The sequence below is a fragment of the Lissotriton vulgaris genome, chromosome 12 (assembly GCF_964263255.1).
Source record: "Lissotriton vulgaris chromosome 12, aLisVul1.2, whole genome shotgun sequence".
NCBI lineage: Eukaryota > Metazoa > Chordata > Amphibia > Caudata > Salamandridae > Lissotriton > Lissotriton vulgaris.
The window spans coordinates 74371145-74383410 of NC_141700.1; the positions used below are offsets into that span (position 1 = coordinate 74371145).

Genomic DNA, 12266 nt, shown 5'->3' on the forward strand with positions numbered 1-12266 from the left:
GCTGGATGGTAGTCTGCGGCCCGTGGCTGGCAGGAAGTGTGGGGGCGCCCCTTCCTTGGCCACGAAAGGAGCGAAAGGCAGCCATTTGCTGGCGCGGCCGAGAGGCCCAAGGACTTGGCCGTAGCCCTGGAGTCCTTAAAGTGCTCAAGCGCATGGTCTGCCTTGTCGCCAAAGAAGCGATGGCCATTAAACGGCATGTCCATAAGGGTATTTTGGACATCAGCCGAAAAGTTGGCAGACCTCAACCAGGCATGGCGACGAATAGCCACCGTCGTTGCCCTCGCTCTGCCCAGCGAGTCTGTGGTATCCAGCCCACACCGGATGGAATACCGTGCTGCATCTCGACCCTCCGCAAGTGCTTGGGCGAGTTTAGTCCAGACCCCCCTCCGGATATTGCTGCAGCACGTCCGCGACCGTGTCCCACAGAGAGTGGGTGTAACGGTCCAAGAGGCACGCGGTGTTGACTGACCGCAACCCCAAACTCAGGGAGGAGAATACCTTTTTCCCATATTGCTCATACCTCTTGGATTCCCGATCGGGGGGGAGCCGTCGGGAATGCGGTCTTGGAGTTAAAAGCCTGGATGACCAGGCTCTCAGGTGGGGTGGGTGGACAGGAACCAAGGGTCGCCCGGAGCCGGGCGGTGGCGCCTAGCCACGTTCCTATCTACAGGCGGACCTGTAGCGGGCTCGGACCAAGTGCCCAGAAGAACGTCTGAAAAGGCCTCATTAAACGGCAGCAGAGCTTGCCTGCGGTTTAAGGACCTCAGTGAGGAGGTTAGTCATTACGGCCGCGACGGGGAGCTCAAGGCCCAAGGCCTTGGCAGCCCGCGTCAGCACCACACTATAGGCAGCCCACTCCTCCGTAGCCACGGTAGGAGGGGAGACAAAACCAGTGTTGGGCGAAGTGTCCAGACCACTGGCATCCCCAAGCTCACCTGTCCAGTCCTGAGAAGACTGGCACTCATGTGCCAGAGGGTCCTCGGACACCTACCAATCCTCCTCGCCACCCATCTCCTGATACTCAGGGTCAAAGGATGGGGCCGGGTCATAGAAATAGAAATCTCCCATCGGCGTCGAGAGCGGCGCCGCTCCGACGACGGACCCGAATCGAGGGTAGGACCAGGGACGACGTCGTCCTGGGACGGCGCCTGAGGAGGCACCCTGGGGGCCGGCGCCGGCATGGTTGTAAGGTCGACCGGCGACGACCCGGATCCGGTTCCAGCGGGGCCCCACGGCGTCGGGACCGAAGCACCCGACGGCGCCGGGACCGAAGCACCGAGCCTGCTTTGGTTCCCAGTCGGGGCTGCTTGGCCCGAAGGCGCCGCGGAACCCGACGGAGGAGCGAGCGACATCATGGCCATGAGGAAGGCGTCGATCTCGTCCGGCGTCACGTCTGCCCAGGGACCGGCGGGTATGGAGCAGGATGCGACGCCTGGTGTCGCCCGAACCCCCGGCCGTGTCGGGGGGAGTTAGAAGAGCGATGACGCCTCTTCGACTTCTTGTGCCCTTTACCTGAGAACTTCGAGCCCGAAGACTGGTGACGACTCCCGGAGCTATGATGACTCCGACCCCGCGATCGGTCCCTGGACCTCCTCGCGGACCGGGACCTCGAGCGGCGCGGGGTCGACTGGCGTAACTAGAGTCGCTTGCGGGACTGCATCTCTACGGTCCATGTGTGAACTTACGAAGCCCTAAAACCACTTTCGACCCAAGATACCTCTCATCTAAACTAACCACATCTTTGGCAGTACTCCTGGGTGGATTTTTTTTTCTTTTCAACCTTTTCCCATATTCTTGTACATATGTAAATAACTCTTAAATTCTTTCAGAAAATGCAAGAAAACTCTGCAAATCAGGTTCCACATCTTTCTGGGATTTAAACAACCTAAATGTTTAGCAAAATAAAATGACCACTTTGGAAAAAAAAAAAAATAAAGGGAAAATTATGATCTCTGTGCGTTTTACAAAATTGAAAACTTCTGCAAAAAGGTACAAATTTTACATCTGCCGAATTACATAAAACCATAAAGTTGAAAGAGCAAACATAATTCAGAAAAGGGGGTGGTGATGAACAGAGTGTCTGAATTAAGCAGACCACTCTTACCCAGTCCAAAGATCAGGGCTTGATCCATCACCGTTTTTTAGCTCACTGCACCATCCCAGCTCAGAACTTGGCTATATGCAAATTAGTCTGACCCTGGCCCAGTGCATCATGGGAACAGGGCAGACCAAAGTACCAAGCCAATTCTTATACTGGGAAGGAAACAAGCTACCGGGTACCGGTTTCTGGCATTTCAGCCGTCTTCGGCCCGGCTTGCTTGAATCCTGATGGTGCAATGAGCAAGGGACTCACATCTGAGTATACCCTTCCACGCTTAGGGTGGACAAAAATGATTCAGGAAAGAGCAAACATAGCTTTAATTTGTATTGCGCCCGCCATTTAATTATTCACTGATTAAGATATTGGCTAAAACCCTTAAATGTGAACTTCTGGGCTCTGCAGACAATCTAAAAGCAAGAATCTTAAATCCCCTCTCTGGTATTTCATTTGCTACATTTCAATACCCGAAATGGCAAGTAAATTATTAAAACCATCATTTGCTCATGTGATGGTTCTTTTGAAAATATGCAATTTCTTGTTTTTGTTATTTTTATGAAAAAGCGTGAAAGAGGTATAGTCAACCATTGTCGAAGATTTTCGGACTTAGTAAGTCCAGACGAGCCTGCTTGCACTTAAAAACACTGACTGGTATCAAGGGTTTGTCTTTGAATTGTGCCCCGCATACACTTTGGTGTAAGAGCGAACAGTGATGTTACATTGTATATAAACACAGTGATGTTACATTGTATATAAACACTAACACAAAAACTTCCTACCTGCCCATAACGATTGCCTGATTTACAGAAGAATTGGAAGTTTGACCAAATCGAAGCAATGAAAACTTTTGGCATGATGCACATTATTACCTTTGAAAGATGATTGCAAAGATTTTGATTTTTTTTCCAGAATCCAAGAAAATCTTTAGTTGACTTCTGTATGAAGAGCCAGGGAAGCAGGATTACGGGGAGAGAGAGGTTTAACAAGCAACATATGGTGCCTAGTTCAGGAGTAGACATCTCCAGAAGGAAAGCGCAGCAGGGTATCCAACACAGGCCAAGGAGGGCAGAATCCAGATCAGAGTTTTAGGTTAAACACTATGTAAATAACTTCACGACTTCATCAATAATCAAGTTCATAAAAGGTAGGGGTTAGGGATGTAGTCATAGTATGAGAATCAAAGTTTCAGTCTTCAAAGGCAAGAGACCTGAGCTCGAATCTCCAATTCCCTGAGAGAAGAACTGGGTTGGTCCTTCAGAAAGCACATTATTTCATTCTCATTTCAGTACTGTCAGAACCTGGGCGCACCTGGAAGCAATTCTGTGTGGAGTTGTGTGGTGTAGACGAATTACCATCAACCGAATCCAAGTCTAAGTATCTTCGCTCGCGCATCCTCATAGTTCAGCATTTCATGGTTTACAAAACAGCTGTCCCTGTTTTCTCCAGCCATTCCCTAATTGGAAGCAGCTGCCTAGAAGATCTGGATCACTTCAGAAACTTTAAGAAACTCTAAAAAAGGGAAGTTTTGTACAATGAAGGACGAGGTCACAGGAACGCCAAAAATAGATAAAATCTCAAAATAAACTATTCTGGTATATGCATATACAGCACATCATTTTTGATAAATAAATTGTTTGTCACCAACAATGCCTCATGGCTGTGTGCCAGCAGCATCCTTTAAATATCCTCTGGGTAGAAGAAACTTTCCATCAAAACGTAAACAAGATTCAGGCTGCGCCCATGTTCTATAAAACAAATATAATTTGCTATATGGGAGCAGGGTTCCCAAAATGCATAGTCAATGCAATTTTTATACAAAACAACAGAAACAAAATAGCTCTCAATACTGCCCCTCTTGAAAAGGTTTTTGGTAATTGATGTAACCTTTGGCTTACGAGACCAAAACTCAGATGTATTTTCCACGGAAATGGCTCTGTCCCAGCCCTACTGAACACACAGAGGCATCTGCCTGTCTGGACTCTCTTGAATTACAAATACGGCTGATGGCGAATTACAGCTTTCTTACTCTTTGGAACTTCAAAACATTGCCACGTGAGGCTCAATTTGGCAGCACTGACCATAAAGCAGCAATACTGTTGTTGTTCATAAACTGAATACTACGAAAATCAAGTATTCATACTTGAGGGAGGAGTTTTGCTAAAAATTCTTTATCGACTGACAGAATCTGAACTTTTGGTCCAGATCATGCATGGGAAAGAGTAGCATGAGCAAACTCGGCCACAAGATCTGAAGACCTGATGGTTTTATCTCACATCATGAAAATGGTGAGGAGTTTTTTAACTGATGGCGTAGACAAATGTTCAATAGAATGGACCCAACTTTTGAGATGGTGACAGTAACGCCACTTGCTTTTCGCTTGGTTATTTTTCAGCTGAATGAAGACCGACATTCAGAAGAAAATAGAAAGCAGAAAACTTGCAAAGATCATTTATATCCTGAAGTGTTCTGTCTTCTAGAAAAGTAGTTGAAATGAGTAATACTTTGAACAGCAACTCCACAGCTGCTGGCCAAGGGTCTGAAGGATGTGTTTGCTAAGACTTGACGAAAGTTCTTCAAAAACTAGTGGGAGGGCAGTCTGGTAGAAGAGGGCATTTTCTTAATTTACATGTTAAGCTCTTAGGTAGAGGATAGGGTACACAGCTCTAGTCATGGCTCTATCCTCCCTGCAAACTGCAACTACTTACATTTCATTTACACACACACACACACACACACACACATTCAGTCACACTCTCTCTATAACGTCAATCTTGATCAGAATTCCAGACACCAGCTAAGATATTATCTGAACTCAGGACACGGGATGCTACACACCTTCCTTTCTTACAACAAAACAAAGAAGAGTTATTCCATTGTTCATATCATTCACGGATAATCGTTCACTATCACTCAATCTTAAACGTGTTTGGGTTATAGATTTACCTAACAACAAACTGTTAAACTCTGCATCACCCGTGCAGACGAACAGAGACAAAAAATAGCAGTCACAGTATCTCTGCGACAGGTCAAGGAAAATCTTGCAACTCTCTGGAACAGGAGGCTCCCCACACCTCATTACAAAAGGGAAAAATACGAGACAACTTGATTGTGACTAACACTGCACAACGGTCCAAGGCCTGCACGGAGATGAGGCCCTATCAGCACATATGTGCTCATTCACAATGATGCCGTACAAAAGTTATAAATGCTGGACATGTTGTCATGAACACCCAGTCAGGATGAACTTTTGTCTCAAGTATTGTTGAAAGCATATGCATAGACACTATGCCTCCTAGATGACTGGACTAGCATCTTCCAAAGTACAGCGAGATATTCCACCAATTGTTTTGAACAGGCAGATTATTTAGTTATTTTGTATATATAGCCATGTTCTCCATCAGTTTATACACTACAGTGTCATCCATAATTTAGCCCACAAAATTGGCCTTTGTAACTTTAGTTGAACACAGCAACTCCTCATTTAATAAAGTACAATGCCCTTTAATTTAGTTCACTACAAGACCCTTTTGCTTAGCTCACGGTTATAGTTGCATGTCATATAGTACTACCCACATCACTTAATACACTACCAAGCAACCTGACTGCGTGACCGTGCCCCTGTGGATTTAATAACCAGTGCTCATCAAACAGTACACCACATCCAATTTGTCTCCAGTTCAACTTGTTTTACAGGTACTAGTCCCTTTCACTAGGCCAGTTACATGTTATTAATGTGTGTGATGTTTACCAAAGTGCTGCAACAGAGTTCCTTTTGTGGTCCATAAAAGGAATTTCCGGGGATATATCACAAGGAACGGGTTTAATGCAGATGTCAATACAACTTCCTAGATTTTTGTAAGTTATAACACACATAAAAATAACATGAACTCTGTGTCTCCTAGTAACTGGGGAAACAGCAAATCATTGTAATGTGATTTATTTTCCCTCAATTCTAAATTAAAAATCAAATCACAATATAATTCATACCAGCAGACCACCTTCAATTATTTCCACAGTGCCAGCCATAGACATTATTTTGCACTTGGCAGTAATACCTCCTAATTTTGCATCCTAGGGTGTCTCAGCATCTTTTAATATTTCACAGTACTACATCAGCACTTGGCAGCTCAGCCTTCCAGTCAACATGTTGTACTCACTGGTGCACACATCATAAAACAGCCTTCTGGCACATTCATTATTTGGGACCAACTTACCCGTAGATTATTTTCTACAAAATACTTTTAGCAAATATTCAATACCCTAAATATTTGGTACCCTAGAGTGTCCTTTCGTCATTTTGTACCCATTTGCATTTGCAGTCCTGCCTCTATTTTAGCTAAATCCTGCCTATTTTTACTCAAGAGTTCCCCTTCACAATGTCACCCGACAAATACCCCACTGTCCTTAATCACAAACCCCTCTCATTCTTTGGCAACTCATATCGTCCACTAATCATTTCATGACCCCGTGGCGTCACCCTTACTTAGTGGCATGGAGAACCACTCATGCAGAACCCAAGCAGTGCCTCTCATAACTTTGTGATGAACATTACTTTCAACTCCTAACTTCATCTGGTACACCCAGTGCCATCTCATCATTATTAGACATCACACAGTGCTGACTGCTCAATAGGTAATCCTGAACGACCCAAACATCCAGTAACCCACAGTTCCCTCACATGTTCCGCTGGCTGTGCCTATTATCAACACATCAGTGAAACCCTTAAATATACAAACCTCCACAGAAATCCCTCAACATGCTACCATTCTCCCAAACAGTGCTTCTCCATAATTGTTCATCAGAGCCCCTCACCAAAGAACACCCTCCACTTAATTTTATATTCCATCAGTGTCTAACATCTTTCGGACTCATAAAGTGCAGCCTCAGCATCTGGTACCGCCACAGTAGCATGTTCGTCATCCCTTTGTATTGTAATTGCATTTATATAGCGCTTACTACCCCCGACGAGGCGTCAAAGCACTTTTACGGCGAGTAGCACACTACTACAGAACCCAAGGAAGATTAGTGTTGAATTAGTATAAAGAAATAGGAAAGTAATTTGAGTTGTACATCACTCTTCCCACTTCTCATGTGCCATTTTTACGCTACAGTCTCTTTTGGGGTGCCCACACTTACACCCCACACAATCATTTTATAAACCCTCCCCTTCAATGCCACTGAATCAATTGTTACCTGATTTTCCCCTCAAAGCAGGATAAGCGACGGAACTCAGTATCCCCTGGGGCCCAAAGTGGTGCTAGTCATTTGGTGCACACTTCGTCACGTGTTCATCAGTAACCCAAAAAGCTCAGCCAAGTTTCTCAGGCCAGGTTTTTTTCTTTGAATATTGGGACTTTTCTGGTTTATTCCATAATAAAATAGTCCCAGAATTGAAAGGAAAAAAAGAGCTGGATTGAAGCAGCACATCACTTATGGACCTGGGGAAACTTGACAGCTATACCCAAATACTTCCAACACCATCAGACATCACACATAACTCATTCGGTGTCGATAGCATCTTAAAGTACCCCTCCTGAAGTATTTGTCACGCAAGCAGATGCTGCGAGAGTCTGGTATGCCGGCTGACCTACCGCTGCCCTTCTTGGGCCCCTTCATGAGTAGTTCGTCAGCCTTTTCTGCCGGCTGCTTGGACAAGGACAGCAGCTCCTTCTCGTTGTACTTCATGCTGGCCGCAGAGCTGCGCTACTGCCCCATGGCGCTGGCTGGGGGCGAGAAAGCTGCTATCCCTGCTCCACCGTCTCCATACTACAACCAACACACACCCTTTCCGACCCGCAGTGTGAGGGGGCGACGCTCAATAAAGATACTGAGCGAAAAAAAAAACCCGGAAGAAACTTCACTCAAACCGGTAACTGCCAACAAGGGATGTGAACCTCTCAGCATCCGTACTACCACCCTCTTTTGGCGGCCATCTTGGATTGGGAAGGTCGGGCCCAAATTCTTAGATCAGCATCTGAATGATTATCTTGAAGCAAAAGCTTGGCGAGAAGGGTTACCGTAACCATGGCAGATGTTATATACACATTTAAATGTTTATTTATCTGTACTATATACGGAACGGGCAATAGGGGCGGCCGTCATGGAAGAGGAGCTTCTTCGAAGCTAGGATTAGGTCACAAAGGTGGCCATCTTGAAAAGGCACTATATCCCTAGCGAGTAATTTTTGATAGTTTTATTTAAGACACGTTACAAGAAACTGACGGCAATAATGTCAACCTTATTTTAAATAAAGTAAAAGCAGGTTGGCATTTACCAAGAAATTTAGACAGACACTACTATATTTCAGGCAAAGATCTCAGGATCCTATGGCTCACAGGTTTTGTATTCCTGTTTCCCCTTATAAAATATACCAGTCATAGAATGCAAAGCAAAAACCTGGACTGGATCAGCTACTGTTGCATGAATAAGCTGTGTGGAGTGTTGAGCTTGCAATCTAATCGAGTAGTTGGAGGCTCCAGTAGGGCTTCCCCCACCAATGTTGACACTTTCTGAGATTGAGTACACTGAAAAGTGCATTGGGATGACGCACATTCAGGACAACATTGCATGCTCCCCATTTAAATTACAACCTGTGGTAAGTCACCTATGTCGATAAGACTTCAAGAAAGCCAGATTTGTCAACAGGTGCGTGGAGGCACAGGAGTGGGTTCAAGTTGTGGAGCTGGAAAGGGGGGGGGGGGAGGAGAACATATAGCATCTGTAGAGAGCCATCCGGCCTCTATATCACACTGTTGCCACGTGTAGCACTCCTCTGGGCAGGCGCAGTCTGAGGATATAAATAAAGGGGCGTAAGGCTGCAAAGGGTCTTTGCCGGCAGAGAATCTTTGTGTGCAAGTTGTTTTTGTTGTGTCACACACCTGAGGCCTGTGTAGTATAGATGGGGAGTGAGCAAAGCCACCCAGCTACACTGTCAGCAAGGCCAGTACGGACCCATGCTGCCACGAGGACCGTCAGAGTGCGAGGCCCAACACTGCACCCAGCCTTGTCGTGCATGCTGGAGCCAGGCGCCCCAGATTCTCCGGCACTCCCAGCAGGCTTCCCTGCAGCTCCTGGGGCCCACGCTGTTATGTCTGCCTAGTCTGGTGGATGCAAGTCCCCTCGTCTGCAGCGGTAGGTGCCCCCCCACCAAGTCTGACTGCAGTCTCGTTCCAGCCCTCCCCAGCACGCTTGTCTGCAGACGGCTGTCACCTCTTCAATTCACCCCACAGCCCAGAATCAGCCAAGGCGGGGCCCAATGCGCGTCTCTTTCCTGCTCCGGCTGGAGGTCTGCAGCGTGCTGCGAGGCCAGGAAAGGAAATCCCCAACACTGGTCCCAGCCACTTGGTTTCCCGCAGAATGCGGCAGGGACTGATGTTGGTTCAGGTAAGTGCACAGAGATAGGCTCGTTTTGTTTTTTAAAAAAAGGGGTAAAGGACATTTCTGACTGTGCAACATACTTGCACCTGAAACATCAAAGTTGCGACTAGGACGGTAAGAGCCATCATACACACAGGGGCATCCGTGAACGTGATAGACTCGGAGTAATATGAGCTCCTTATACCATGCCCTCCACTCCCCCACACCAAAGCAAATATTTACATGTACGGGAGGACAGAACCCCTGCTACTGCAAGGGGCGTTCTAAGTGGACGTCACCAGTGATAGATAGCCCGAGCCAAGTTCAATGTCACGGAGGGTAAGAAAGGCAAACTACTAAACTGCCACACCGCAGAAGATCTGGAATTGGTATTCTTTGCGAACCAGATGCATGGCTCTCATGTGGACTCTATCTTGGCTGAATTCCCGCAACTGTTCAAAGGACTCGGCAAGCTGAAACAAACAGTTTAAACTCCACATCAATGCCTCCATTAAACTAATTCAGAAAAGGGGGTGGTGATGGACAGAGTATCTGAACTAAGCAGAATACTCCTACCCAGTCAACAGATCAGGGCTTGATCCATCACCGTTTTTTAGCTCACTGCACCATCCCAGCTCAGAACCTGGCTACATGCAAATTAGTCTGTCCCTGGCCCAGTGCATCATGGGAACAGGGCAGACCAAACTACCAAGCCAATTCTTTAACTGGAAAGGAAACAAGCTTCTGGGGACCAGTTTCTGGCATTACAGCCGTCTTCGGCCCGGCTTGCTTGAATCCTGATGGCGCAGTGAGCAAGGGACTCACATCTGAGCATACCCTTCCACGCTTGTGGTGGACAAAACGATTCAGAAAAGGGGGTGGTGACGGACAGAGTATCTGCACTAAGCAGAATACTCCTACCCAGTCAACAGATCAGGACTTGATCCATCACCGTTTTTTAGCTCACTGCACCATCCCAGCTCAGAACCTGGCTACATGCAAATTAGTCTGTCCCTGGCCCAGTGCATCATGGGAACAGGGCAGACCAAACTACCAAGCCAATTCTTTAACTGGAAAGGAAACAAGCTTCCGGGGACCGGTTTCTGGCATTACAGCCGTCTTTGGCCCGGCTTGCTTGAATCCTGATGGTGCAGTGAGCAAGGGACTCACATCTGAGCATACCCTTCCATGCTTGTGGTGGACAAAACGATTCAGAAAAGGGGGTGGTGATGGACAGAGTATCTGAACTAAGCAGAATACTCCTACCCAGTCAACAGATCAGGGCTTGATCCATCACTGTTTTTTAGCTCACTGCACCATCCCAGCTCAGAACCTGGCTACATGCAAATTAGTCTGTCCCTGGCCCAGTGCATCATGGGAACAGGGCAGACCAAGCTACCAAGCCAATTCTTTAACTGGAAAGGAAACAAGCTTCCGGGGACCGGTTTCTGGCATTACAGCCGTCTTCGGCCCGGCTTGCTTGAATCCTGATGGTGCAGTGAGCAAGGGACTCACATCTGAGCATACCCTTCCACGCTTGTGGTGGACAAAACAATTCAGAAAAGGGGGTGGTGATGGACCGAGTATCTGAACTAAGCAGAATACTCCTACCCATTCAACAGATCAGGGCTTGATCCATCACCGTTTTTTAGCTCACTGCACCATCCCAGCTCAGAACCTGGCTAGGCCAGGAAAGGAAATCCCTGACGCTGGTCCCAGCCACGTGGTTTCCCGCAGAATGCGGCAGGAACTGATGTTGGTTCAGGTAAGTGCACGGAGATAGGCTCGTTTTGTTTTTTTAAAAAAGGGGTAAAGGACATTTCTGACTGTGCAACATACTTGCACCTGAAACATCAAAGTTGCGAATAGGACGGTAAGAGCCATCATACACACAGGGGCATCCGTGAACGTGATAGACTCGGAGTAATATGAGCTCCTTATACCATGCCCTCCACTCCCCCACACCAAAGCAAAGATTTACATGTACGGGAGGACAGAACCCCTGCTACTGCAAGGGGCGTTCGAAGTGGACGTCACCAGTGATAGATAGCCCGAGCCAAGTTCAATGTCACGGAGGGTAAGAAAGGCAAACTACTAAACTGCCACACCGCAGAAGATCTGGAATTGGTATTCTTTGCGAACCAGATGCATGGCTCTCATGTGGACTCTATCTTGGCTGAATTCCCGCAACTGTTCAAAGGAAGCTGAAACAAACAGTTTAAACTCCACATCAATGTCTCCATTAAACTGACAGCCCCGCAACACAGGAGGGTCCTCTTCCACCTCAGGACCCAAGTGGCACGAGAGGTGCAGGCACTGGAAGACCTTGGGGTCATCAAGAAGGAGTAGTTTCTGTCCTGTAACTCCAGTTCTGTAGTAGGGGTATCTCTGTTATAGTCATAATCTAGTGAATAGTCCCGCCCATGTGCGTGGACCCCAGAGCAATCAAAAATAATCTCTTAAAGAGTCGAAAAAATGCAGACCTGCACAGATACTTAAGAGAGAATTTAAATACAGATAATGCAGCCTATAACCAGGCTACACTGTCCAGTACTTCAACTAGAAATTCCACCAAAAATCCACAAACAGCAAAGTCTGTCCAGATTTCCCTTGCCTTAGCAGCAAAAACCCTCTGGAATGATAGAGAGGAAGACATGGACAGACAAGCCCCATAGGCTGCCATTATGTGGCTCAAAACAGGATACTGTGCCTTTAAGAGAACTTTCCTTTCCAGAACTTCACAGTATCCCAGAATGCAATGCAGGTCCCTTTTACTTTCAGTTCTTTTTGAAGGCGTAACACGTCAGACCTG

The 12266-nt window shown here is 46.8% G+C and overlaps 1 protein-coding gene across 1 annotated transcript in view; it reads right to left on the minus strand.

Annotated features, from left to right (window-relative positions):
* PLEKHJ1 (pleckstrin homology domain containing J1) overlaps positions 1-7995 on the minus strand; it is a 57699-nt gene extending 49704 nt beyond the window's left edge. Inside the window, exon 1 of the mRNA XM_086947183.1 lies at positions 7690-7995. Coding sequence (XP_086803309.1) covers positions 7690-7783 — 94 coding nt within the window. The 5' untranslated portion in view covers positions 7784-7995. The remainder of the gene's footprint in view (positions 1-7689) is intronic.
* Positions 7996-12266: the final 4271 nt, after the last annotated feature.